This window comes from Haplochromis burtoni, unplaced genomic scaffold (genome assembly GCF_018398535.1).
Source record: "Haplochromis burtoni strain Fernald_Lab_line unplaced genomic scaffold, NCSU_Asbu1 Contig_569, whole genome shotgun sequence".
NCBI lineage: Eukaryota > Metazoa > Chordata > Actinopteri > Cichliformes > Cichlidae > Haplochromis > Haplochromis burtoni.
The window spans coordinates 241,045-265,631 of record NW_024582930.1 but is presented as its reverse complement, the minus strand read 5'-3'; the positions used below and the strand labels follow the sequence as shown (position 1 = coordinate 265,631).

The 24,587-nt window shown below is 42.3% G+C and overlaps 1 protein-coding gene across 1 annotated transcript in view; it reads right to left on the bottom strand.

Annotated features, from left to right (window-relative positions):
- Positions 1-24,587, bottom strand: part of LOC102295355 (collagen alpha-1(XXI) chain) — a 91,612-nt gene that overhangs the window by 23,757 nt on the left and 43,268 nt on the right. The window contains exons 17-20 of the mRNA XM_005948060.3: positions 13,403-13,456; positions 4,660-4,695; positions 4,528-4,581; positions 1,196-1,249 (exon numbers count right to left, since the gene is read on the bottom strand). Of these exons, the coding sequence (XP_005948122.1) occupies positions 1,196-1,249; positions 4,528-4,581; positions 4,660-4,695; positions 13,403-13,456 (198 nt within the window). The remainder of the gene's footprint in view (positions 1-1,195; positions 1,250-4,527; positions 4,582-4,659; positions 4,696-13,402; positions 13,457-24,587) is intronic.

The window sequence follows — 24,587 nt, the reverse complement described above, 5'->3', positions numbered from 1 at the left end:
AGTCGTCTAAGCGTTCACACGGTCACACTGTGACGAGTGAGAGACGGCTCAGACTTGTGCTGTTTGGCAGGGATTTCAAATAAAATTCAATCTTTAAGTTAACGTGTAAAAGTTCCTCTCAAGGATCAGTTACTACTTTAGAAACATGGCAGCACAACATATCTGGCTTTGTGACAGGAGAACTCAATAAATAGCTCATGCTCTGCATACTTACATCTATAACAACATGATTATGAATCTCAAACAATTCTACTAACAGATGCCCCTGAATCAATACAAATTAAGCAGACTGTCCAACCCCAGCTCCTCGTTTCTCATCACGTGTTCCTGGTATATTAAGAGGCCCTCGGAAGTTTCCAGGAATTTAATGGGGTGATGCGAAGGCAAGGAGGCCTTCACCTGCATTCACTGTGCATGTAAGCCTTTACAACAAATATACTGGGCTCAGTACAGACTGCTTTAATGATACAAGTCTAATCTCATTGACTAATGTCTATTTATGTTGCCTTACAGATAGGTTGGCATGACCACTTTATCAAGCAGCATTTTCCTGCTCAGCACAACAGCAAAGAGGCCTTTTTCACCTTGATATGCATGAAATCATCTTCTACCCCTCCTTTCCTTCCATCTTTGTGCCATGCATGCTGTGCTGAGTATACAAATTCGAAAGGGCTAGGAAATATGCATTTCAAGGTCAGAGAAATATGAACGTGTCCTCATGCCCCCTGTGCTGGTCTCTGTGAGGAGCCTCAGACTGATCTCATTTCTGAAGCTTTTTCACACAAGTTAAAAAAACAGTTTTTGATTTTGAACAATCTGGTTTGAATTTGTCTCTTTGAAACTATCCAACTTTACACAAGTGCAATAGCAATTAGGCTTGTGTAATTTGTGTATAAGCACCTAAATGAGTTCATAGTGTGAAGCCTAATTCTGCACAAATGCTTTTGCTGTAAAGAAATTTGAGTATCTGCACATTAAGAGTCAAAAGTATGAACCATCTTTGGCATTTATTCAGAAACATCTACACACTGATTGCAAACAGTTTGACTCCTGCTTAGAAAAATGCGCTTTTCTCCACGGGAACATCAAGAGGAGAGGAAGGGTGCAACATCAGAACGGGCTGAGAATAGCCAAGCGGCTGGGGAGTAGCAGGCCATTAGCATAATAACTAATTAAAAACATTCAACACACAGACCTTGGGACCATCTCGGCCAATCTCTCCAGGCGGCCCCCGGGGCCCTGGGGCTCCCTGGATGGAGACAAACATTAGGGGGAGGGGGAGCAGGATGGGGGTGAGAGAGCAAGGGAAGGAGGAGGAGAGAGAGAGAGAATGAGATGAAAGAGACAGACACAGCGCTTTGGGCTGAATGTGACAGAGTGCGTGACGGCTTAGTCAGGAGGCACTGAGGGAGAAATGAGATGGCTCAGGTCCACTCACACCAGGAACACACACACACACACACACAGGGCATCTACATTTGGACAGTGGTGTGCGTAAACACACACAGAGTTTGCATATTCAACAAAGCATTCTGCTGTATCAAGAGCGCAGCTTGAAGCTGTGTGTTAGCTGCTCTATCTTCCCACATGCCTTCACAACAGGAAAAAAACACAAATAAATTCTACTGTCCTGAAATATGCGAGACTGTAAGGGAGGAACAGGCAGCAGAGCTCTTTTATTAACAGTCAAGATAGGAAAAGGCAAAAAAAAACCCAATACACTTATCGCTGTTACTGCTGATTCGTGTGTCTGCAGATACAGGCTGCAGAAACGGAGCTGGAATTGATCTGTTTCTAACTCTGTTATGTGTTATGCTATTCCAGTAAATATCTGTTTATTGTCAAATAGAAATTTGATGTTTTACTTTGTATTATTTAAGTTTCTCCATATATTCTGGATCATCCATTGAATGTAAAAAGCAGTGATTGCACGTGGATATGCTGATGTCACAAAACCAACTCCCAAACTTTGGGATACTTTGTAAAATGCAAACATGATGGGTGCATTGGGGGTGATTTTAGTTATGTCGCAATCCGCATCCTACGTGGGCCATCAGCTGTCAGCTCAGAGTTACTGTGTGTTTGCAGACAAATGTGAAAATCTAGTGTCAACCCTGCAACTCTGCTCGCAACCAGAACAAGGAGGTTTTTGGTGCAGCACCTTCTGTGCAAAGATTTTGTCCAGCAAGCCAGCAACCTCCAAAACCAGTGCCCACCAGTCTGGGAATGACATTTTTCTTTTTGGAACATCTCAAATCTGGCCAGTGGGAAAGAATGCAGGCTTAAGGTACTTCACCTGTCACAACCAGAGGCTACCTGAATGTATTTACTTATCCAGCAAGTTGGAGGAAACACATGACTGTACATGATATATAAGGAGCCGAAGCACAAACAGGCACATTGGAAATGCCAAACATAATGGGTGTCAACTGGGTCAGCTAACAGTAAGTTTGAAATCTCTGTATATTTTATAATCACAAGAATGTATGTGGTTGCCTAGTTACAAGGGGTGGCTCATCCCGCCCACACACTTTCCTCCTCCCTCTTGACTCAGTGTGCGTGTATTTGTGTGTATATGTGTTGTGCGTGTCAGATAAGTCAGAGGCCCACTGCAGGCATAACGTCATAGCTGGGTTCTGTTGTACTGACACAAATAGGAAGAGGAGGATGAAGACTCAAAGATGAAGCTGGTGGTTGTGGAAAGGTGACCTTTGTGCAGCCTCACATTGTAGAGCAGTCTGCAAAAAACAGACCAATGCAGAAAATATCTGCCATTAATCTCATGTCTGATTCAGTTTTCTGCAGTGTAGATGTGTCCTTACGTCTCAGCACGATTCACTGAGACCCTCCCTCACTCCAGCTGTACTGTCCCACTCTGGCCATAGGAGGGTGACAAAGCTGTGAACAACGTGTCCAGCCATTATCACTGAGCAGCGTGTGCTCTCCAGGCTCTGCTGTAATTGCATTTCTGTGTGTGTAATCGTGTTTACCAGAGGGGGGGTCTCCATACTGTGTGTACAGCTATAACCCACAGCACATGCTGGTCTGACTTTTGGTCTACAGCAACAGGCACTTGCAGCTTTAATGATATTGCCAAATAAATCAGTGAATGGATTCATAAGGATCCGTGGCTAAATTAATGATCTCATTATGAGCTAACCACAGGGACGGCAGTGTTCTGGAGATGGCACACATAAAACTGCACAAAGACTCATTCTGAGTCCGAAATATTTTGTTTTGCAGACACATATGGTGAAAAAATGATGTTGGACACTGTGATTCTAAAAGTAGGAGCCCCTATAGACGAGAGAAAAGCTAAGACAAATGTTTTGCTGTGATTGCACTTTTACAAAGTAGCCTAAGGAACTATGTTCACTGTGGTATTAATATCTTAAACTCTGAGGTTTGCAACCCTATATTTTTAAAAGAACAGCAATAAGGTCTTTTTCTGTAAGAATACTAAACAGCTGTTGATGTGTGTCAGTTTAAATGATTAGAGCATTTATCCCCTAATTGCCAAAACTTTGGAGAATAATTTTATATATGATGTATCTCAGCGGTCCCCAACCTTTTTTGCACCATGGACCAGTTTATGCCCGACAATATTTTCACAGACCGGCCTTTAAGGTGTAGCGGATAAATACAACAAAATAAAACTAGTACCGGTACCGAAAAAAAGAAGATTTATTCATAACACACGTGAAAAGATCCAGGAAAACAGAGTCAACGAGAAAAACGATAACAAAATAACGCTGAAAACCGATAAAAACCCTGAAAACCAGACATTTCAGACCTGAGCCTCAACTCTCGCGACCAAACGACCGGTACCGGTCCGAGGCCCGGGGGTTGGGGACCGCTGGTGTATCTGACATCCTTGTGTTGGTGTTGTTCCTGCATCATTTTATTAACCACCAGGGTCAACATTGCAACTAACCAATCATGTTGTTGTTGCAATTTTGCGTGAGGAAAAAATGTGTTTATATAAAATTTACTTCTGCAACAAATGGTAAGCAATCAAGTTACTGTTGCAGGTTACATTTGTCATGCTGGTTTGCTAGTGATAGCTTTTAATAGCATTAGCTAGCTTGTTGGATAGCATTAGCTAGCTTCTGGGCTAATGCTAACTGAATACTCAGACAACTTGATTGATCAGTTGCAAAGTTGATCCAGTAGCCCATACGGAGAGGGTCATCACTGACCTTAACATGCATCAGGTTTCAAGTGAACATATTAAAGATAGCATTCAAGCTAACATCTACCCCTTTATAAGGAATTTTTGTGTATTTGGCGTATGCAATCAGAAATCTTAGAAGAGCTTTAAAGGCAGAATGCATGCAAGGGACTTTTTTTTAAAAGCTGTAGTCTCTGAAACCTTTTTATTTAACGTGGCTACCCTAATCATATCCCTCAGTGATTTATTGGGCGACCTGAGGGATGTTCATTAGTTAACAATGTCCTAATTTGCTGTGAATACTTGAAGAAACATTTTAAAAAGTGGAAGCAAATGAAAAGAGATGTCATACTAACCAGTGTTCCCTTTATTCCAGGGGGACCTTGTGGGCCAGGCAACCCCTTTTCACCCTAAATGCAAGAACACAAGAAATGAGTTAAGGTCACCAACTTGTGACACGAGTTAGTTTCAGAGTTTACCAGAGGTACCTGTTGACCTGGTTCACCAGGAGGTCCCCGCGCCCCCTGTGGATTACAATAACAGAAGGACATGATTACATAAAGCTGTATTTAGTCTTCAGCTCAGCTTCAGTGAACTGCATTTTATTTTTGTTCAAAACATTGACATGCAAAGCTAATGTGACAATGATGTAGTAACTGTCTACAGATGTCAAATAAAGATCGAGTTTATATTTGAAACTGTGAAACGGTGGGAGCCAGTGTCTGATGATGAAATATGGGCTTTGTTATGACAGTTTTCTAAATAATTCCACTGCTGCTTCACTAAATATGTAAATTGTATAGAGGACATATATATTGCTCCAAATGTTCCTGTATTCTCACCATCTTAGTGATTCATCATCACTGGCTTTGAAAGTTTAGCTTGAAAATCGTGTGTCATCAGAAAGAGCAGCTGACAGAACGTTCGCCTTGAGCTCCGTCTGTTACTCTTTTTGTTAAAGCCTTTGCAGAATGAGCGAGAGCTCCAGACCGAGCGGGCGAACAGATCTTGAATAGAGAACTTTTTTTGTAAACTGCTGTTTCAGAGATCAAACGTAAGCTGTCCAGCTCAAATAAGGTTCTGCTGTTGTCACTACAGCTGTCTGCATATGCAGGAGGCAACTGTTCACGTTCCAGCATTCAAGCATTCAGCTCACGGTGGTGTTCATCTTCCACTACAGCTAACAGTGGTGGTTCTTGGATTCTGCTTGGAAAAACTTTGTAGATATAATAATTTAACCTGATTGAGGTAATTATCACTAGGTGGTTATGTTACACAATGCTCTGATTAAAGAGATGCAGAATTATTGAAGCACTGACTTCCCACCTGTTAACTGTACACTGGTGTATCAGCATACTTTGGATTCCCAGTGTGAATCTTTACTGATGCAGATAAATTAGTTGTGGTTGTGTAAGTGTGAAATAGAGTCAGCTGTGTAAAATAAGGCTGATAAATGTGGACACAGGCAGGTGTGTGACATACAGGCTTTGATTCAGAGACAACATCAGGGCCATCTCATCAAAAACACATCCTGTTTGCTTCCTGTCGTCTTTCCTAATCTTTCTACGTGGAAGTGTTTTAGTTTTCAGCAACTGGTTTAACTCTTTCCCCGATAAAGACCACATTAGACAATAACTTTAACAGGCATTCAAGAGGGAAAGAGTTAAGGTACCACTAAGATGGCCAGGGAGACAACAAGTACTCTAACCTTAAAACCAATACATAAACACAAAGAGTGAAGCGGGTCCTGCATTAGAACATTCATCATTCTCATCCATCTTTCAACAATGCCGCGAGCCTGAAACACCATCATACTTTCACCTTGAGGTGAGCAGAGGGCCAAACAGGGAAAGGGTGGAATGACAGATGGACTGAGAGACAAGAAAAGTGCTGCAGCACAAACAGCTTTGATATATCGCAGGTGCACAGAGATTAGATTCATATGTTAGTAACCACAGCTCTAATCTCACAGCTGGAACAGGAAAAACAAGCCGATACCACATAGAGACGTGTTGGAGAATCACGCCTAACTTGCAGCATGGTATCGCACTCGTTTCCTCAAGGATAGCATCGATTTCAGTGTTGTACCAAGTTCTGTTTCAGATGAACCTTTATGATGGAGACATTCATGTTTTTGTACTTGACAGGTCTTCCTTTGATTAAAGGTCAAACACTGGGTGCAACAGTACTGCCTGTACTTGCATATCGCTCTGTAAATATATGAATAAAATGAATGAATATCATTTTAGAACAGACGTTGGCATCTAGAAAAGGACCTAAAGCTGGATTCTGGGGTAGTGGAGCTGAGTAACACCGACAGTCAGGTCACCAAACTAGGAGGATGAGTTTGGTGAATCAGGAGGAGGAGAGTGAAGCACGTTACTCTTTAACTGTTGACCTGATGGTTGGTTAGCAGAACTATTTCTTATTAGGAGCCAGATTCATTTAAGCATGTGACAAATTACTTTGCTTTTGACTTCACATGACTTCACATTCTGACCACACAGAAGCTCAGAGAAGCTTTGCATGTCTAATAAAGAGTTTTTAGCAAAGTTCCAATAAATTTTAATGAAAGCATCCTATAACTCACAAACAATCCTATTTATTCAGCCAAAGAAGACTAAAGAAAATCACCTTGAGCCCAGCTGTCATCACTAAAGATCTTATGCCAAAATACAAACAAAGGCTGAAACAGGAAGTTCCGGTTCAGAGGAAGGTCGCGCGCTGGACGGACCAATCGGTGGCCGCGTTACAGGACGCACTCGATGACGCAGACTGGGGCATGTTCAGAAACAGCTCCGACGATGACGTCAACGTGTTTACGGAAGCGGTTGTGGGATTCATCGGGAAACTAGCGGATGATACCGTGGAGACAAAGACTATCACAACGTTTCCCAACCAGAAGCCGTGGGTGGATAAAACCATCCGCGACGCTCTGAGATCCCGCACCGCTGCCTACAACACGGGACTCATGACGGGGGACATGGACCCGTACAAAGCCGCGTCATATAACGTGCGGAGGGCGGTGAAAGAGGCGAAGCAGCGCTACGGGAGGAAACTAGAGTCACAACTCCAACAGAGTGACTCTAGGAGCCTGTGGCGGGGACTAAGGACAATAACGGACTATAAAGCACCAACAACCGGTATGACGAACGCGGCCGTGACTCTGGCAGACGAGCTGAACACTTTCTATGCTCGCTTCGAGGCTGCAGCTAAGGCTCCAACAATGCTAGTGTTAGCGGCGCTAACGGCTGCAGACAGGAAGATACTGCCAGCACCGGAAACGTGCTCGTCATCTCCGAGCATGAAGTAAGGAGAGCCTTCAAGAGAGTGAACACCAGGAAAGCAGCAGGACCAGACGGCATCCCAGGTCGTATCCTCAGAGACTGCGCATACCAGCTAGCTCCTGTGTTCACTGAGATATTCAACATCTCTTTATCTCAGTCGGTGATCCCCACATGCTTCAAAGAGTCCATCATTGTTCCTGTCCCGAAGAAACCCCACCCTGCTTCTCTCAATGACTATCGCCCTGTAGCCCTCACCTCAGTAGTGATGAAGTGCTTTGAACGCCTGGTCAGAGACTTCATCATTTCTTCACTACCAGACACACTGGACCCACTACAGTTCGCTTACCGTCCAAATCGTTCCACAGACGATGCCATCTCTCATCTCCTCCACACATCACTCACTCACTTGGACACTAGAAGGGGGAATTATGTTAAAATGCTCTTCATAGACTACAGCTCTGCATTTAACACCATAATTCCCTCCACACTCACCACCAAGCTGGAGCATCTGGGACTCAGCTCATCTATGTGTCAGTGGTCTCCAACTTCCTAACTGGCAGACCACAGGCAGTAAGGATGGGCGGACATGTCTCAGCCTCCACCACTCTCAGCACTGGAGCCCCCCAGGGGTGTGTTCTGAGCCCCCTGCTGTACTCTTTGTACACATATGACTGTGTGGCCACTACCAGCTCCACCACCATCATCAAGTTTGCTGACGACACCGTCGTGGTGGGCCTGATCTCTGATAACAACGAGACGGCCTACCTGAAGGAGATTAGGAATCTGGAGAACTGGTGCCAGAGGAACAACCTCCTTCTAAACGTCAGTAAGACAAAGGAGCTGATAGTGGACTTCAGCACTAAGCAGGAGAGGAACTACCAGACCCCCGTCATCAACGAGTGCCCAGTGGAGAGAGTGGACAGCTTCAAATACCTCGGAGTTCACATCACGCAGGACCTGTCATGGTCCTGTCACATCAACACCGTGGTGAAAAAGGCCCGTCAGCGTCTCTACCACCTCAGACGCTTGAGAGACTTCCAACTGCCCTCCAAGGTGCTCAGGAACTTTTACTCGTGCACCATAGAGAGCATCCTGGCGGGAAACATCTTAACCTGGTTCGGGAACAGCACCATGCAGGACAGACGAGCTCTACAGAGGGTTGTGCGGTCAGCTGAGCGCACCATCCGCTCCGAGCTCCCTGACCTGCACTCAATCTACAGCAGGCGGTGCTGGACCAAGGCCAGGAAGATGGTGAAGGACCTCAGCCATCCCAACAACAGACTGTTCTCTCTGTTGAGGTCAGGAAAGCGATTCCGCTCCCTGAAGACCAACACAGAGAGACTGAGGAGGAGCTTCTTCCCCAGGCGATACGGTCTCTCAATCACACCACCACACAGTACTGACCCACACATATGGTTCTTACACACACACTGGACTTTCTGGACTTTGTTTTTGCACAACACTGGTCACTATATTCTTCATTTCCGGTTAATACTTGTACAGCTGCTGTTATTGTGTATATATTTATTTATATTTAGATTTCTTCATACATTCTTATATAGTTCTATATTGTGTATTTTGTTGTACAGTTATTTTATTTTCAACTTTAATTTATATATTTTATCTTATTCTCCCAGTTAAATTTACCCTTCATTCTAATTTGTGTTGTACAGTTATTTCATTTTTAACCTTAATTTATATTTTATTCCTTCCTAGTTAAATTTACCCTTTTTAATTTTTCATATTTATTTCCTATCTTATTCATAGCCTTTTCCTTTTTTGTTTTCTTTAGGTCACGAGCAGTTGTCCAAGCATTTCACTACATATCGTACTGTGTATGACTGTGTACGTGACAAATAAAATTTGAATTTGAATTTGAATTTGAATTTGAATGTGTCTATAGCTAGGACTGTGTGGTAATCAGACAGCTTAACATGGACATGGAGACAGTTCTGTGCAGGACCTCTGTTACAAGGCCATAACTACTGGGACAACACAGCATGGTAAAACTACTTACAATAATAAAACCTACATTCACCAGCCTTGCATGTGTAAACCCGCTTGATCGGAAAGAGAGGGTTTGGCTTTGGGAAGCAGTGGGGAGCTGTTCAGCACGCGATACTGCCTGCAGTGTGCGCTCACTTGTAAATGTGGGTATCCACTGCAATAGACTTTTTTGCAAGCAATGCATCAGCAAAATGCTACTTGGTGTCTGGATATCAGCACTGGCAGCTGTGGAAAAACTAGCTTCACACTTTGTGTGTATATGTGTCCTGTTAAAAAGTGGAAGTGTGTGTGGTTGTGGGGTGTGGCAGTGATGAGTTTTACCACTCATTTACATTTACAGACGTAGGATGTAGAAGTGCAAACATGAGGGGCTACAGGATGTTACAGCAGCCTGAGATTGTTTTCAAGTAAACTTGTAAACTTCCCATATAAATAAACCCGGGTGTATTTCTGTCTTCCTCACTGCCTCATATAAAAGTATATTCAAGCTACAAACACGCCCAATTTGTAAATTAGTACTACATGGTAATCCATTACACCTAACTCTGCAATACAGTCACTAAAGTCCATAAAATGGCAGTAAGATTGTTTGTATGTGTGTTTCTGTTGGCTCTAAAATGAAAATAAAAAGGGCTCATTCTGGTGTTTCGCTGTTGTGGAGCTGGAATTTATATTTAATACATGGATTTGAGCAAGTAGAAAAAAAACGTTTAAAGAAAAAAGCTCAAAGGGCGATGTACGCCGGCTTTAATTCGGAAATATGGCTCAAGCTTCAAAAAACCTGGCTCCCATAGGAGACTGCTGCATGAAACAGACAGCAAACAACACAAGCACGCATGAAATATGCACCTTAGTAAGTATAAATCTAAATGATGTGTTATAAAACAAACATGTATAAACAGAATTTGGGGTGAAAATATGAATAAAGTGCTGTAAACCAGCATTCTTTCTAATTAGCAAAAGGGGCCAAAGCAGCAGCTGAAAGTGGACTTTTCATTTTTCATTTGTTCGTGAGAGATGACCCACAGCTCCTTGGATCGCCGACCTCAGTGAACACTGTTCTGATGTCTTTCTGGGCTCAAGTACTAATTTCATGTTCTTTTTCACATCTTGGCCATTAGCAGAGCCAGAAAGGAGCAGACAGTTGTTTCGCGCCTTGCTTCTCATGTCGAACAAATATGTGTATATATATATATATTAAGTATATTAATAATAATATATATATATATATATATACAAATATATATATATATATATATATAAATATAATATTATATATTTGTAAATATAATTGTAATATATATATATTATATATATATTTAATATATATATATAATATATATATATATATATATATAATACACATATTTGTTCGTATTACATAATATGATAAACTAACCATATATATACATATATAATATACTATATACATTATATATATAATATATATATAATATATATATATATATATATATATATATATATATTAGGGGTGCAACGATACTCGTATCGATATTGAACCGTTCGATACAGTGCTTTCGGTTCGGTACGCATATGTATCGAACAATACAAAATTTTAATTTATTTTATCAACTTTCCTTCTGACGATGCTGTCTGTGTTGAGCGCTCAGTGGATCTGCAGCTCGACAGTGCAGCCTAGGCGGAGTAGTCGAACGCAGATTCACTGAGCGCAGGGCAAGCTAGCGAGACAGAAGTTAAGCTCTCCTTGCAACATGGCAAATTGAACCTCCCCCACCCTCATTCAGATCTGGCGTTTGGAACTATTTTGGTTTTCATGTGACGTATGACCCTGAAGGTAAGCGTCATGGACTAAAGTAAAACAGTATGTTGGATGTGCCACGCAATGCTCAATTACATGGGTGGGAGCTAGTGTCGTTAGCGCAGTTAGCTCGTTAACGTGTTGGCCGTCCAGCCCCACGCACGGGGCGATCCGGGTAGCTCGTTAACGGAGATTTGCCGTGTTGTGGCGTTAACGTCATTTCACGAGTTAACGCTGACAGCACTAGTGGGAACACAACGAATATGACTGCACATTTACGCCGACATCATCCTAGTGCAAAGACAAGTGGAAGCAGACAAAAACAACAAGCATGCTACAAACTTTACCCGAGTCATTTAGACAGCCGTTAGCACATGATTCTCCTTATGGGGACCTGATATGTTTAATATGCTGCTGAGAATATAGCCCAGAAGAAGCGTATAGTATAGCTTTTATTTTGGAAAGAGCACATTTCTCTGTAATAAACTCTCTTTTCCAAAGATGAGTGATTCCTCAATCAGATACAGGGCTCGCAAAATCGCTAGCCCGACGTCCCGGGGCTAGCGATTTTTCCAGTCGGGCTACCAAAATCTATCTCTGCCCTGCCCGTCGGGCTATTGTAGGAAGGAAAAATATATGTCAATGCTTTTGCATTCTTTCAGAAATGTAGCTGGGTAATTATGTCATTGGCATCGGTGAGCCACTGTCAATATGTGACATATTGAAATCGCGTTTGAATTTGCGCTTGTTTTTTGCTTTCACTTTGCAATCGTGCGAACTGTGTATAGAGAGCGACAGCACTGATCTGTGAGTGATGATCAATTTGTGCACCAATTCCTCTGACATCGTCTTATTAATCGTTAGCTTACTATGCAAACATGACAAGTGAAATCTCCCGCAGCTTAAACATGTGAGAGGTTGATCGCGCAGAGAATCGCTGAGCTTATGTGAGTGCGTGTGTAAAAGCAGCAGGATATATATTTCAGTTCTGCTGAGCCAAATAAGACAGGTCAGGGTGAAGAAGTGACAGCCAAAGAAAAGCTTACCACAAAACGGAGAAGTTATGACAAATCAGACTATAAGGCAAAAAGAAAGTGCAGCTTTATGGTTTCATGGACAAAATATTTCTGTGGCTGCAATATGACGAGCTAAATAACCAGGGCTGCACATAAGTGGTCCGCAGGTGCGCATTCGCTGTCAAAATAAAAAACGCGCACAAGATAAGAAGTTGCAACGCGTGTTTGCGTACATAAGATTTTCAGGAGGAGGACATTTGTTTAGAACTCTTAAAGATGTGAAGAAGCTCCTTTAAGCAATTACTTTGGTGTTCCTCCACCTCCAAAGAAATGTCAGAAGGAGTCCGAACCACAAAAGAAGCACGTATTCTCGGAAAAGTGGTTGCAGGAGGTGAGCTGGCTTCAAACAAATGATGAACGCACAGAGATGTGGTGCGGAATGTGCCGTGAAAATTTAATAAATGACAAATTAAAAAGGCATGAACGTTTTTTTTGTATCGAAAAAATATCGAACCGTGACACCAAAGTATCGAACCGAACCGTGAATTTTGTGTATCGTTGCACCCCTAATATATATATATATATAATGCTGGAACACTTTTCTGACTCAGTTTGTAAGTGAAGCTCAAGGTATTTTCTGAAGCTGCGTCAAATCTAACCTTCAATTTGTTGTAAAAAATGATCGATTCTGTTGAGTTTAACTGATTCTTTTACACAAGAGTTTGTATCCAGGATGGACTGCTCGATGAGAAATATTCAACATTAATCAATGAGATGCAGTAAATCTGTTCGGTAAGTAGATAAAAGACTTTTTATTGGGAGAAAGTGACTTCCACAATGAAGTGACTGCCCCCGTAAAATAGATGAGTAACCTGACTGCTCCCTGTTCAAGCACAGAGCTTTAAAACAGCTTTTACCATCTCCTGTTTCCTGGTGTGTGTGTGTGTGTGTAGGTGTGTGTTTGTGTATGTGTGTGTTTACTAGCAGCGTTTAAAGGCTGCAATTAATTTCAGCTCTCGTATTAATGTCCTGATTCCACTTTCCTTCAAAACTTTACGTGTCAGTTTAAAATCAACAACAGCACTGAGTTAACTGTTTATGTACAAATACATATTAATGCATGAAATCATTATCAACTCACCGGGGCACCTTGAGCTCCAGCAGCACCAGTTGGCCCAGTATCACCCTTCTCTCCCTGTGGACACATCAGACATGTCAGTACCTTCCAGCTTGGAAGTATCCAGACATTAACTGGATACCGCCTCATCCTGAAGTCTACAGTCCTGACAAAAAATGCATCAAACTTGTAGCCTAAACAAAAATAATGTATTCCAGCGCTTCCAGCCTGCAAACACAGGAGATATACTGTTTCACCTAAACATCAGGACTTCATAGCACCTGGAAAATAACGTTGACGTGTAGAATCTGTGGAATCCCCGTTTAAGAAGAGCAACCAGTCATGAAAGATGTCTGTCTAGCTTGCATCTTCATAAAAGTATCTGCTTTTGTATTTTATGTAAGCTCCACAAAGAGAAATTATATGTATCTGTGCCACTTGAGTGTGAGAGAACTGCTGGGAATTGTTATGTCGTGGTAGCGGCTCTGTATTGACGCACTTGTGCAGCGTGTCCTGTGGCGAGATCTCGCACTGAGCCCACTTCTTGTTAAAACAAAAATATAAGGCAACAAACAAACACATTTGTAAACCACAACACAACGTGCATATAAAGACAGCAAAGTCCTCCGAGACCACTCTATACCGTGTTTGTTGACTGTGTGGTATGTGAACTGGTTCCAGCGTGGACCGCTCTAATACACTGGCAACGGCAATGAACATGCGAAACAAGCTGTAAAATGTATTCTGGTGCTGCAGGCCAGTCATTTGTGAAGATTTGACGCTGCTTTGCCTGATGAGCAAATGTATGAGAAAAGAATTTTTCAGATTTTTAAAAGAGCAAAAAAAGATTATGAAACCCAAATGTACTAAAAGCTTTTCTTCAGCCTTTGGTTCGATGTTATGAGTGTGTTTGAGTGCTTTGATGTTACTTGAATCCAGTGAACATCATATTAAAAACTGATGGTTTCCTCTTTCTCATACATATTCTCTTTTTTCCTGCACAATGTATTTTGTTCATCTACACACAAAGATCTTACTGTAGGCCTTCTTCTTTTGAAATTGGTTACAAATAAACACTTTAGTTTTATACAAGTGTGCACACTGTGTGTTTACTGTGTGAGACCAGTGCATGTGTTGGGGAGGGCTCCAGCAGTGGATTGGTGCTCTAATACCGGACAGTATGCAGAAACATAAACTGTATTTCGATGGTAGTTGTTCTCTTTTGTTCCACTGTTTCTGTCAGTGTGACTTTTTCTTCTTTGTATCCTGGGCTCGTGGTTTTGTTTCTTTCCTCTGTGGATTTCCTGTTGTGCATCTGCAGCACCTTTTGTTCACAAAGTAAGTTTTGCTAAAGATTTTTTTTTAGGTTTCACTTGATAGAAAAAAATCTTAAACAGCAAAGGATAAACAAAAAGAGAAAATGATTGGCACCAACTATGTGAGTTTGAAAAATATGCACCTCCAGTCATGTTAAATAACAAAGCACCCTTCTTTAAACTTGTCACAACATAATAAGAAAAAGTAACCTGGCACTTGGCAGGTACAACCTCAGAAGAACTACAAAGTATGACATATTACTCCATGTCATTTTTTCTCTGCCAAAAATTAGACCACAATGTGGAAGCGCTGTGTGAAAAACTAAGTACATTATAGAAATGAAGAAGCAGCCAGGTGCCTCTAACCAGATCAAATCAGCGAGGAGGACCACCTTTATAAAAGCACAAGTTTTGCTGTTTGCAGTATACAAAACAAAACATACTGACAATTCGTCACGGCCCGAGACGTGTCACAGTAACGCGAAAGGTGCCCTTCCACATTACGAGACGCTCCGGATTCTTAATTGAAGCTCTTCCCCTGTTATTCACTTAGCAGCTTTCTATTACAGCCCTAACCCTAACCTTACATTTATAGATCCCTTCTAATACGCTCTCATGCCTCGGATCATACCGACGATTTGTCACATAGCGTCGGTATGTTGCATGTTGGGATGAGAACGTGGGGAGAATTCAGGCATACCACAGAGGAAAGACGAGATGTTACTGTGGCTGCACGTCCGTCTGCGTGGGGATATAAGTCCATTTCCCAACAGTTTGATTTCCATCATTCGACAGCGAGAACGTGGCAAACATTCTTGACAGCTGCCAGTCTTCTCAGGAGTAGATGTTCCAGTAAATTCACCCCAAGGCCAGACTGTGCAATGCTTGGAAAAACTGCAACAAACCCAAGAGCAAACTGAAGCATGAGTGACCTTTTCAATAATACGTTAGCTATAAAGAAAAAGGATTTGATGTCAGCTGTCTGCTGCAGATGAAGAAAACAACGTGTCTGCATCATCCGAACAGTGAAAGAAGGGTGAGCACTTAAAGTGAGCCTGACAGTAAACTGCAGCGCTCGCACTTAATAATAGATGACCAACTAAAATCCTAAATGAAGCTAACAATAGCATTAGCATCCCCGGAGCAGCCTCAGTTGTCAGATTAGATTCTTGCTCTTGGAAATAAATTATAACATCTTCGAATATTTATACCGATAAGCCAAAACCTTCTGAGCATTTTGTAACGAGGGCCCGTTTCAAAGTCTGGGATATATTAGCTGAGGGGTCGGCTCAGAAGAAACGGGCAGGTGTAAAAACCAAAGTCATTTGGAGAAGAGCCAAAGTGATACAGCCAGACGACTGAATCGGAGCATTTCAGAAGTGCTTGTGCGGTCAGCCTGATCCACAAAGGACACTGAGGTCAGTCAGAGTCAACAGATGTGCGACAACAGCAGCATGTTAACAACAGTGGAAATAATTTACTGTACAGCATTCACTGTAGCCCTAAGCGGAAACAGCTAACAAATATCTATCTTTTTTTATACAGACCTTTAAAGGACAGTTGTATTACCTTAGTAACCAGCTGACCATCTAATCTAATTAAATAAATTACATTTATTTCTACAAAGAGCTGCACAGGCGCCTAAAAATCATTTCGAGGATGCTTTGCTATATTCCATCATATTTATGCAACCTTTATTCAATCTTCTCACCTAGCACCTAATTGCTTGTTTGTTTGGTCCTAAAATATCTTTTCCTTTTCCAGTTACAAAGAAAGTCCTGTGCAGGGATGATCGCTGACATATTAAGCCAGGCCTTCTTGTTAACCTCAGCTCAGCAGCGCCTAACTTCAGACCTGGGTACTCTGCGGGGCTTCAAGTATGACAGTTTGAGGTGTGAAACATTTCTCTGGTGTTCGAGCTCTGTGCTGAACACAGAGGTTACCGGGTCCCTAAGATACAGTATATTTTGAGTGCACGGTTATGAAAGTTGGCAGTGAGGAAACAACTGAATTAGCTCTCTGTTGCATCTGTTTTCTTTTGAAGTGTCTCGCCGCACTACGCACATAAACCCATAAGAGCAGCAGACCTCATAATTACACAGCCAAGACGCCCACCACAGCCCAATAAATGACAAGATGACATAAATCTCTGGGTGTCTAGAACAAGAGAAAATAGACAACACACAGAGGCTGGCCTGACACGGTCCTTTTATGTAAGCACACTAATCCGGCACTTCACCCTGCCTCCCGCTGTTAAAGACTGAAGAGCCAGTGACAAGTTGATATCTCTGAGCTAAACCGAACTTAGACACATAATATTTGTAGATTTGAAAGAAAAAGTCTGTAAGAGATAAAGGCAGCAGCACAAGAATGTAAGAACACGCTGTGCACATCTTTTTATGGGAGAGGATCACTGAGGGCTGGGGGTGGGTAGAAGCCCAAAACGTAGTGGTGATGTACTTCAAGCAACAACAGGAGCTGGTGAATGAACGAGGGAAAGATGTGACTGAAGTCTTGATTGGCCAGCTGATCTGCATGTCAAACATAACCAATGATCGTGAGCAGTTTGAGCAGTTTGAGCATCTGACCAGCACCTTGGTACTGCTTCAAAGTACGGAGCATAACCAGATTACAGGCATTCTGGCCTGAAACTCCTTCTGAAATGCACTAGGAAGGCCTGGGAGGAGCAGCTAGAAACAGTTTACCTGGAGGGTCAACTACTGATCCTTTCTGTTAAAAGGTTCCAGTTGAAGTAATTTTATCTGATAAGGATTCCTCCTGACTTCCCTTTAGTGATTTCCTGAGCACATCCAACTGAATGGAGACCATGCAGCATAACCAGAAAATGCTGGTATGATTGCATATCCCGGGAATGCTCCGGGATCCCCCATGATGCTCTTGGGAAGCCTTTCATGTTGTATCAGATGTTCCCCTGCTGATGCACACAGTAGTAATAACAGATTTAGAGCTATCTGGATCTTTCTCCAAACCCTCAACCACCCGTTGTTGTACTGGAGAGAATTCAACAACGAGCAGCCTCACCAGGTGCAGCTCATTGCTTGTTGGCTTTCCCTATCATACGTCTTACACTAAAAGGCAACTGTAGTTGTAAGGTAGCAGAGTGTATATGAAACTGTACTGACAATCTCTAAAAGTACAGGAATTTTCAAATCTGGACCAATAACAAAGCTAAAACTACTTGTATGGCCAGATACCAGTAGGTTAGCTAAGATAACAGTTCATCAGCTTTGTAGCTGCAAACTGAAAAAACCCAAGAGTTGGGATGAATGATTAGTGGCTACTTTATTCCAGAAAGCATTTCCACTTGCATATTCTCAAAGTTGGTGGAGTCTAAATATTCTGTATAAGGGAAGCATCTCATTTTCCTTAAATGAGTAAACAGCACCCATACTCCCCATATTTACCACAATTAATCACCTCATTAAACAGCTTAATGTGTGAGTTACAACAGTTCGGTATCGTTGAGGAGGTATTTAACTGTGTAGCAACATGTGAGGACTTCTTTCAGTCACACTGGGGTAGTGTAGTTTGTTTCCTACAGACTTTGGTAGCTGACTGTAGTAAAGTAAACACTGATTAGCAAGCTGCACGGCTATTTCCCACAAACACAGATACTTGTTTATTAGTGCTAAGTAGTGCAGCAAACTTAGCAAAACTGAAGCAGAAACTTCTTGGACAGTCTGTGAGATAATGTCATTAGAAATGCTCCAAAAGCCACCAACCCAGCCGAGGCTTCACTTATCTCATTCTGTCCGCTTGGATGAGGTATTCCTGCCAACTCCATGCAGCACTGCCTTTGATGTTGCTGGATAAGTAGCTCTCATACTTTAGCTAAAACTTGCTTCTTGTTACATTTTTTGCTTCACTCTGAGCTGCTGCCTGCTTTGCTCTGTGTGTAGGTGGAGGGACACACATACATCTTTGAGAGGATAATCACAGAGTATTCCAAATTTAGTCATAGCAAGTAAGTGTCAGTCCTTTAACTGCATGTCAGCCCACTGCTTTTCATTCGGGCCCCCTGGTAACCTCTTTTTTTGATTAGGAAAACTAAACAAAAAAGTACCCTACATGCTGTTGGGACGCCTTTTCTTTAGGCTTCTGAAGTGGATTTCCTCTGAAAATTGAGGTAGTTACTGAAGCTGCAGTGAGCAACACGCCTGTTCCTCACAGCCACATTTTGCACATATATTTGTGCGTGAACACACACACACACACACGTCAGGTGTTGCTATCCTAGTGGGGACATCTCATTGACATAATGCCCTAGCCCAGGGGTGGGCAACTCCAGGCCTCGAGGGCCGGTGTCCCTGCAGGTTTTAGATTTGTCCTTGAACCAACACAGCTGATTTAAATGGCTAAATTAGCTCATGCAGTTCTCCAGAGGCCTGGTAACGAACTAATCATGTGATTCAGGTGTGCTGGCCCAAGGTGAGATCTAAAACCTGCAGGACACCGGCCCTTGAGGCCTGGAATTGCCCACCCCTGCCCTAGCCGCTTACCCTAACCATCAAAAATGAATGCCTAACCCTGACCGTTACCCTAAACCTAACCATAACCTAATTGTAACCCTGACACTAAAACCCCATTTTGAGTCTCAAAAATGCCTTTGCACTAGTGGGGACCGAGATTTTGGTCCCCAGAAGTATAGTAAACTTCCAATTTTTGGTCCCCGCAAAGATGTCTAAACAGGTACACACACACACACACACACACACACCTCCTCTTGCCAAACAGTAACTTTATGTGATGCATTTTGGGAATTGCTGGCATTAAAAAATAACACGGGTTATCCTTCCCAGATGGACAATACACGCGCCCATTTAGTCAGAAAGAGAATCTGATGATTATATAATATTCCCAAGAAGGAACTGTCTTTGTTGCAGATGCTCAATCAAAATACAGAAAGAAGGTAAGAAAAGTAAATAATAAAATAAGTAAAAAGAAATATGCAAATCAATGTGCAATACATTAAAATAAATACCTCAAAGATAAATTATACAATGCAAAATACAAACAGGACATGGCAATAAGAATTCATATGTGTAATAGTTGGCCTTAAATAGAAGAATATCGATTTTATTGTAAGCAGCGCAGATACTCACAAACCCACTGAACTGACGAAAAGAGGAAATATTAATGAGAAGTATCTATCTGTGCTTCACAAATCATTTTTTTAAGTACAAAATATTTCAATCTGTGTTTTTAATTTTGACTAAAGTAGAAAATTATATCATGATAAAAGAGTATGGATGAAATTTCTGATTTTCCATGGCCTCAGATTTGGAGGTGCTGATCCTCATTCCCGCTGCTTCACACTCGGCTGCGAACCGTTCCAGTGCGAGCTGGAGGCCCTCACCCGATGAAGCCAACAGAACCACATCATCCGCAAAAATCAGAGATGAGATTCTGAGGCCACCAAAGCGAAAGCCCTCCGCCACTTGGCTGCGCCTAGAAATCCTGTCCATAAAAATTATGAACAGAACCGGAGACAAAGGGCAGCCCTGGCGGAGCCCATCACCCACCGGGAACGGTTCGCAGCCGAGTGTGAAGCAGCGGGAATGAGGATCAGCACCTCCAAATCTGAGGCCATGGTTCTCAGCCGGAAAAGGGTGGAGTGCCCACTCCGGGTCGGGGATGAGTTCCTGCCCCAAGTGGAGGAGTTCAAGTATCTCGGGGTCTTGTTCGCGAGTGATGGGAGAAGGGAGCCGGAGATCGACAGACGGATTGGGGCTGCAGCTGCAGTAATGCGGACGCTGCACCGGTCCGTCGTGGTGAAGAGGGAGCTGAGTGTAAAAGCGAAGCTCTCAATTTACCGGTCGATCTACGTCCCTACCCTCACCTATGGCCACGAGCTGTGGGTAGTGACCGAAAGAACGAGATCGCGGATACAAGCGGCAGAAATGAGCTTCCTCCGAAGGGTGGCTGGCCTCTCCCTTAGAGATAGGGTGAGAAGTTCGGCCATCCGGGAGGGGCTCAGAGTAGAGCGCTGTTCAAAAAAGCGCCCCTCCGACAGCCAAACCCATCTGTTCTCTGATTGGATTGTTACATTTGTGATTGACATGACATTGACCAATCAGATGAAAGGAAGAAAAATAGGGTCAAAATTCGTACTTGTAACTTGCAGGGTTTTTTGGCTAAGTCCACACACAAATCTTTTCGCACACACAAATCTTTTTACACATACAAAACCGATTTACAAGTACAAAATATTTATGACCACATTTTGAGCCCATACAAATGCCCAGCTGACCACTTTCATTCTCAACCAAGGACCCTCAAGTGGCTCTATACACAGTGTTGGGAAGGTTACTTTTAAAATGTATTCCATTACAGATTACAGATTACATGCCCCAAAATGTATTCTGTAACGTATTCCGTTACGTTACTCGATGAGAGTAACGTATTCTGAATACTTTGGATTACTTAATATATTATCATGCTTTTACAATTACATGAATGTACTATTGCTGTGATTTATTACTATTACTGAAGGTCAGCGGCTCCAAACCGTAGTAAAGGGACCTCTGACTAATATGGTGGGTTCATGTCGGGCTCGTAGCCGAAAAATAGCTTTACTTTGTTGTGTGGGTCAACTTTTCTTGCGAGAGACAGAGAGAGGCGTTGAAAGGCTGCTCCAACGGAACTTATTGTTTTCGGAGGAAAACACGAACACAGTGTACAGTCGAGTCTTAATAGCTTACTTACAACTGGGCTCGTCAGGCTCTCTTCTTGGCTGCAGTGGTTATTATTATATTTACATGCTTCCAGCTCCCGTTTCTGCTCGATGACAACTTGTACCTTTCCTCCCTCGCTCACAGACACATAACGGGTATGGCAGTCCATTCTCCCTGCAGCACGGACTACACTGCCCGTGATGCTACATTCTTTAGAGCTATACCTGTAGCATTCTGCCTGGTAGCTTAGCACAACAACAACAGGCGCTCTCTCACCCAGGAAACACGCAGAGAGAGAGCGTCACCCTGTAACCATGGCAACTGGAACAACAGAACGTAGCTGTCAAACAAACCCAAACAGTCCTGACCCGCGACAAAATGAAACAGGAAAGTACCGCAGTGTAATCCATTTATTTCAACAAAGTAACTGCATTCTGAATACCACCTTTTTAAACGGTAACTGTAACGGAATACAGTTACTCATATTTTGTATTTTAAATACGTAACGGCGGTACATGTATTCCGTTACTCCCCAACACGGTCTATACATCTCATACTTGTGGGTAACAACCGATGATTTGTGGGCCTGTCAGCCTGAGGGAGAGGGAAACTCGAACTTATGCATGTACTTAAGAGGTCTCTGAACTCGCTTCCAAATTACAAGAAACAGAGTTAAAAATAAACCCAACCTAAATGCTACCGGCTTCCTTTTGATCTGTGTAAGTAGACAATTGTCATTTGTTGGCTCATTTAAGCAACATCATTTAAAGGATCCTGTGGTTTCGTTGGTCCCGAGAACATGCTTCTGCTAATATTATTAATGGGTTTTCAAATGTATATGGACAGCCTAGCCCCATTTGAAATCTCCCCATCCCTGTTTTCCAACAGATAATAGTTATACAGTTAGTAATTACAGGGCAGCACTGATTGGCATACAGTATCTTTATCTCTTTATCTCTCGTAACATGAAAACCTCACACAGCTGCATCTGAAATGGTATAATTTTGGGTGTAGAACACTCGGTATCTGGTAATAAGAGACCTACTGCCAGCACTGAGCTGATCATTTCTATCTGACTTCACTTGAGTGTGAAACATCAAATCCTAAACTCTTTGAAAGTGTGATGCTGAAAGATAGCAGCTTTATGAGTGTGATTAAAGGCCACAGTAGCAGCCTAAAGCCTTCTACAGTATATCTAACGTTAGGCATCATTAACATTCAATGGGGCTTCCACGGATCGGTGAAAAGAAATTCTTTACAGCTGATGAGGGAGACCACCTCAGGCAGTGACCACACTGAGAGCTTTTTTACTGCTATACATCGCTTTTTGTTAACTGCGTGGAAGTTGTTAGAACGGGGCTTTTACAGACTAAGAGCTAACTATTTATTCAGTAACGAGTGTTCAGTTGTTCTCTGTGTATCTCTTTAAATGATGCTTCATGCTTTTCCATTAGACCGGCGTCCCCATTACAATGTTCTGTTTGGTTTTTCATTTTATCACCAGCAAGCAAACTAACATTTCTGAGGGTAGAAGCACGTACACCTAAAACTGATCAGGGGTGTCAGTCATCCTTTATATGAGCTACATGGTTGCTATTTGCAAAGGCAGGTGGAAACCTGAACGGGAAGGAGGCCAGACCAGGTGGAAACCAGTGCGGAAGTACGACAGCGCTATCCAACATGACACCTGAACAAATGTAGACCACAACACTCTATAGAAATCTTGGACCGCAGTTTATTGTCCAACATGAACCCCTGTGTGCTGAGGTCATGAGTCCCTCCCTGTGGCAGGAGAAAGGCTGCTTTGCTCAGCTGACTTGTTGTGTCAGACCTGAAAGGAAGCTCTGTCCATCTCACCTGTGGTTGTGCTCCAAAATAAATGTTCTCATCAGACCTCAACAAATATTAGAGAAAGACTCAATTGTGCACCCAAAATAATTTTCTGTACATTTCTGTTTAAATTCCAGTTTGGTAAGAGGAGGAAGGAAAAAGAGATCAAGTCAAACATACACAGCGGTCAGAGGTTTCTGTGGTAATTTTAGGCTTGGAATGATTTTCCTTGAACTGCTCTATTTCCAGGGTGGGCTGGTTGTATAGCATGCATCTTTAATCATTTACAGAATGAATTTAATGTCTTTTATTTATTCTGCATTTTTTAACACACATCAGGTCAGAGTTAAACATATAGGCTCAAAGATGTACTTTGGTATTTGGTGTAATGTCCCTTAGCAAGTTGCAGCTCCGTCAGATGCTTTGATAGTGTCGACAACCTTGTGTCATGATTCTGCTTGAAAATTTGACCACTTTTCTTAGTAATATTGGCAGAGTTCCTTTCAACTGATTGGCTTCCTAGCATGGACACGGCTTTTAAGCATATTCCATATTTCCAAGACGGCTGACGTCAGGGATTTGGGAAGGCTATTCCAGTAGCTTACTGTAAGTTTGGATGTGTGTTTGGGATCATTGTCCTGGCGGAACACTCAGTTGTGTCCAAATTTCAACCATCTATGGATTTGAGTTCCACTTCTGCATTATTCCATCAATTTTGTGCAACGTAGCACTGCAGCAAAACAGCCTCAGAGCATGATGCTGCCATCGCTACTTTCATCTAGGTTCATGTAATTCTTTGGACTTGATCATGAGGATGAGCAGTGAATAGAGCCAGGTCCTGCCGAGTCAAAGAACAATATAAAATATTTAACTCCACTTCTTCCAATATTTAAGTGAGAATATGTATCAGGGATGAAGAACAATATCCTTTCACAGTATTTCCAAATGTGAGCCTGTAAGTATTTTTATAAACCTCTGTGGATTACAGAAAATGCAAATTAAATGTAAACTTGTGCAGGTTTTTTTAGGTTGTTAAAGATGCATTCATTCAACAATCAGCCCTTCAAAGTATGTTGGTATGTTGTGCTTCCTGGTAATCATTATGATGGTCAGTCTTCCCTGACTTTGCTGCAGGAAGAAACTGTATTTGTTTGTTAGGCTTCCTGCATCGGTGATGCAGCTCAAGTCACCAGTTTAGTTAATCTCAGCGGCTCTCTTTACTTCACTTTCTACTCAATTTACTTTACTTATAAATACTATAAATTAAGCATACAGAAATACATTATCTCAGAATTATACTTGGCGCCGGTGAGGTCGGCTGCCGTGCTGGATGCTCTGCCCCAACTTCTCCACTTTTTGCAGTTTTTC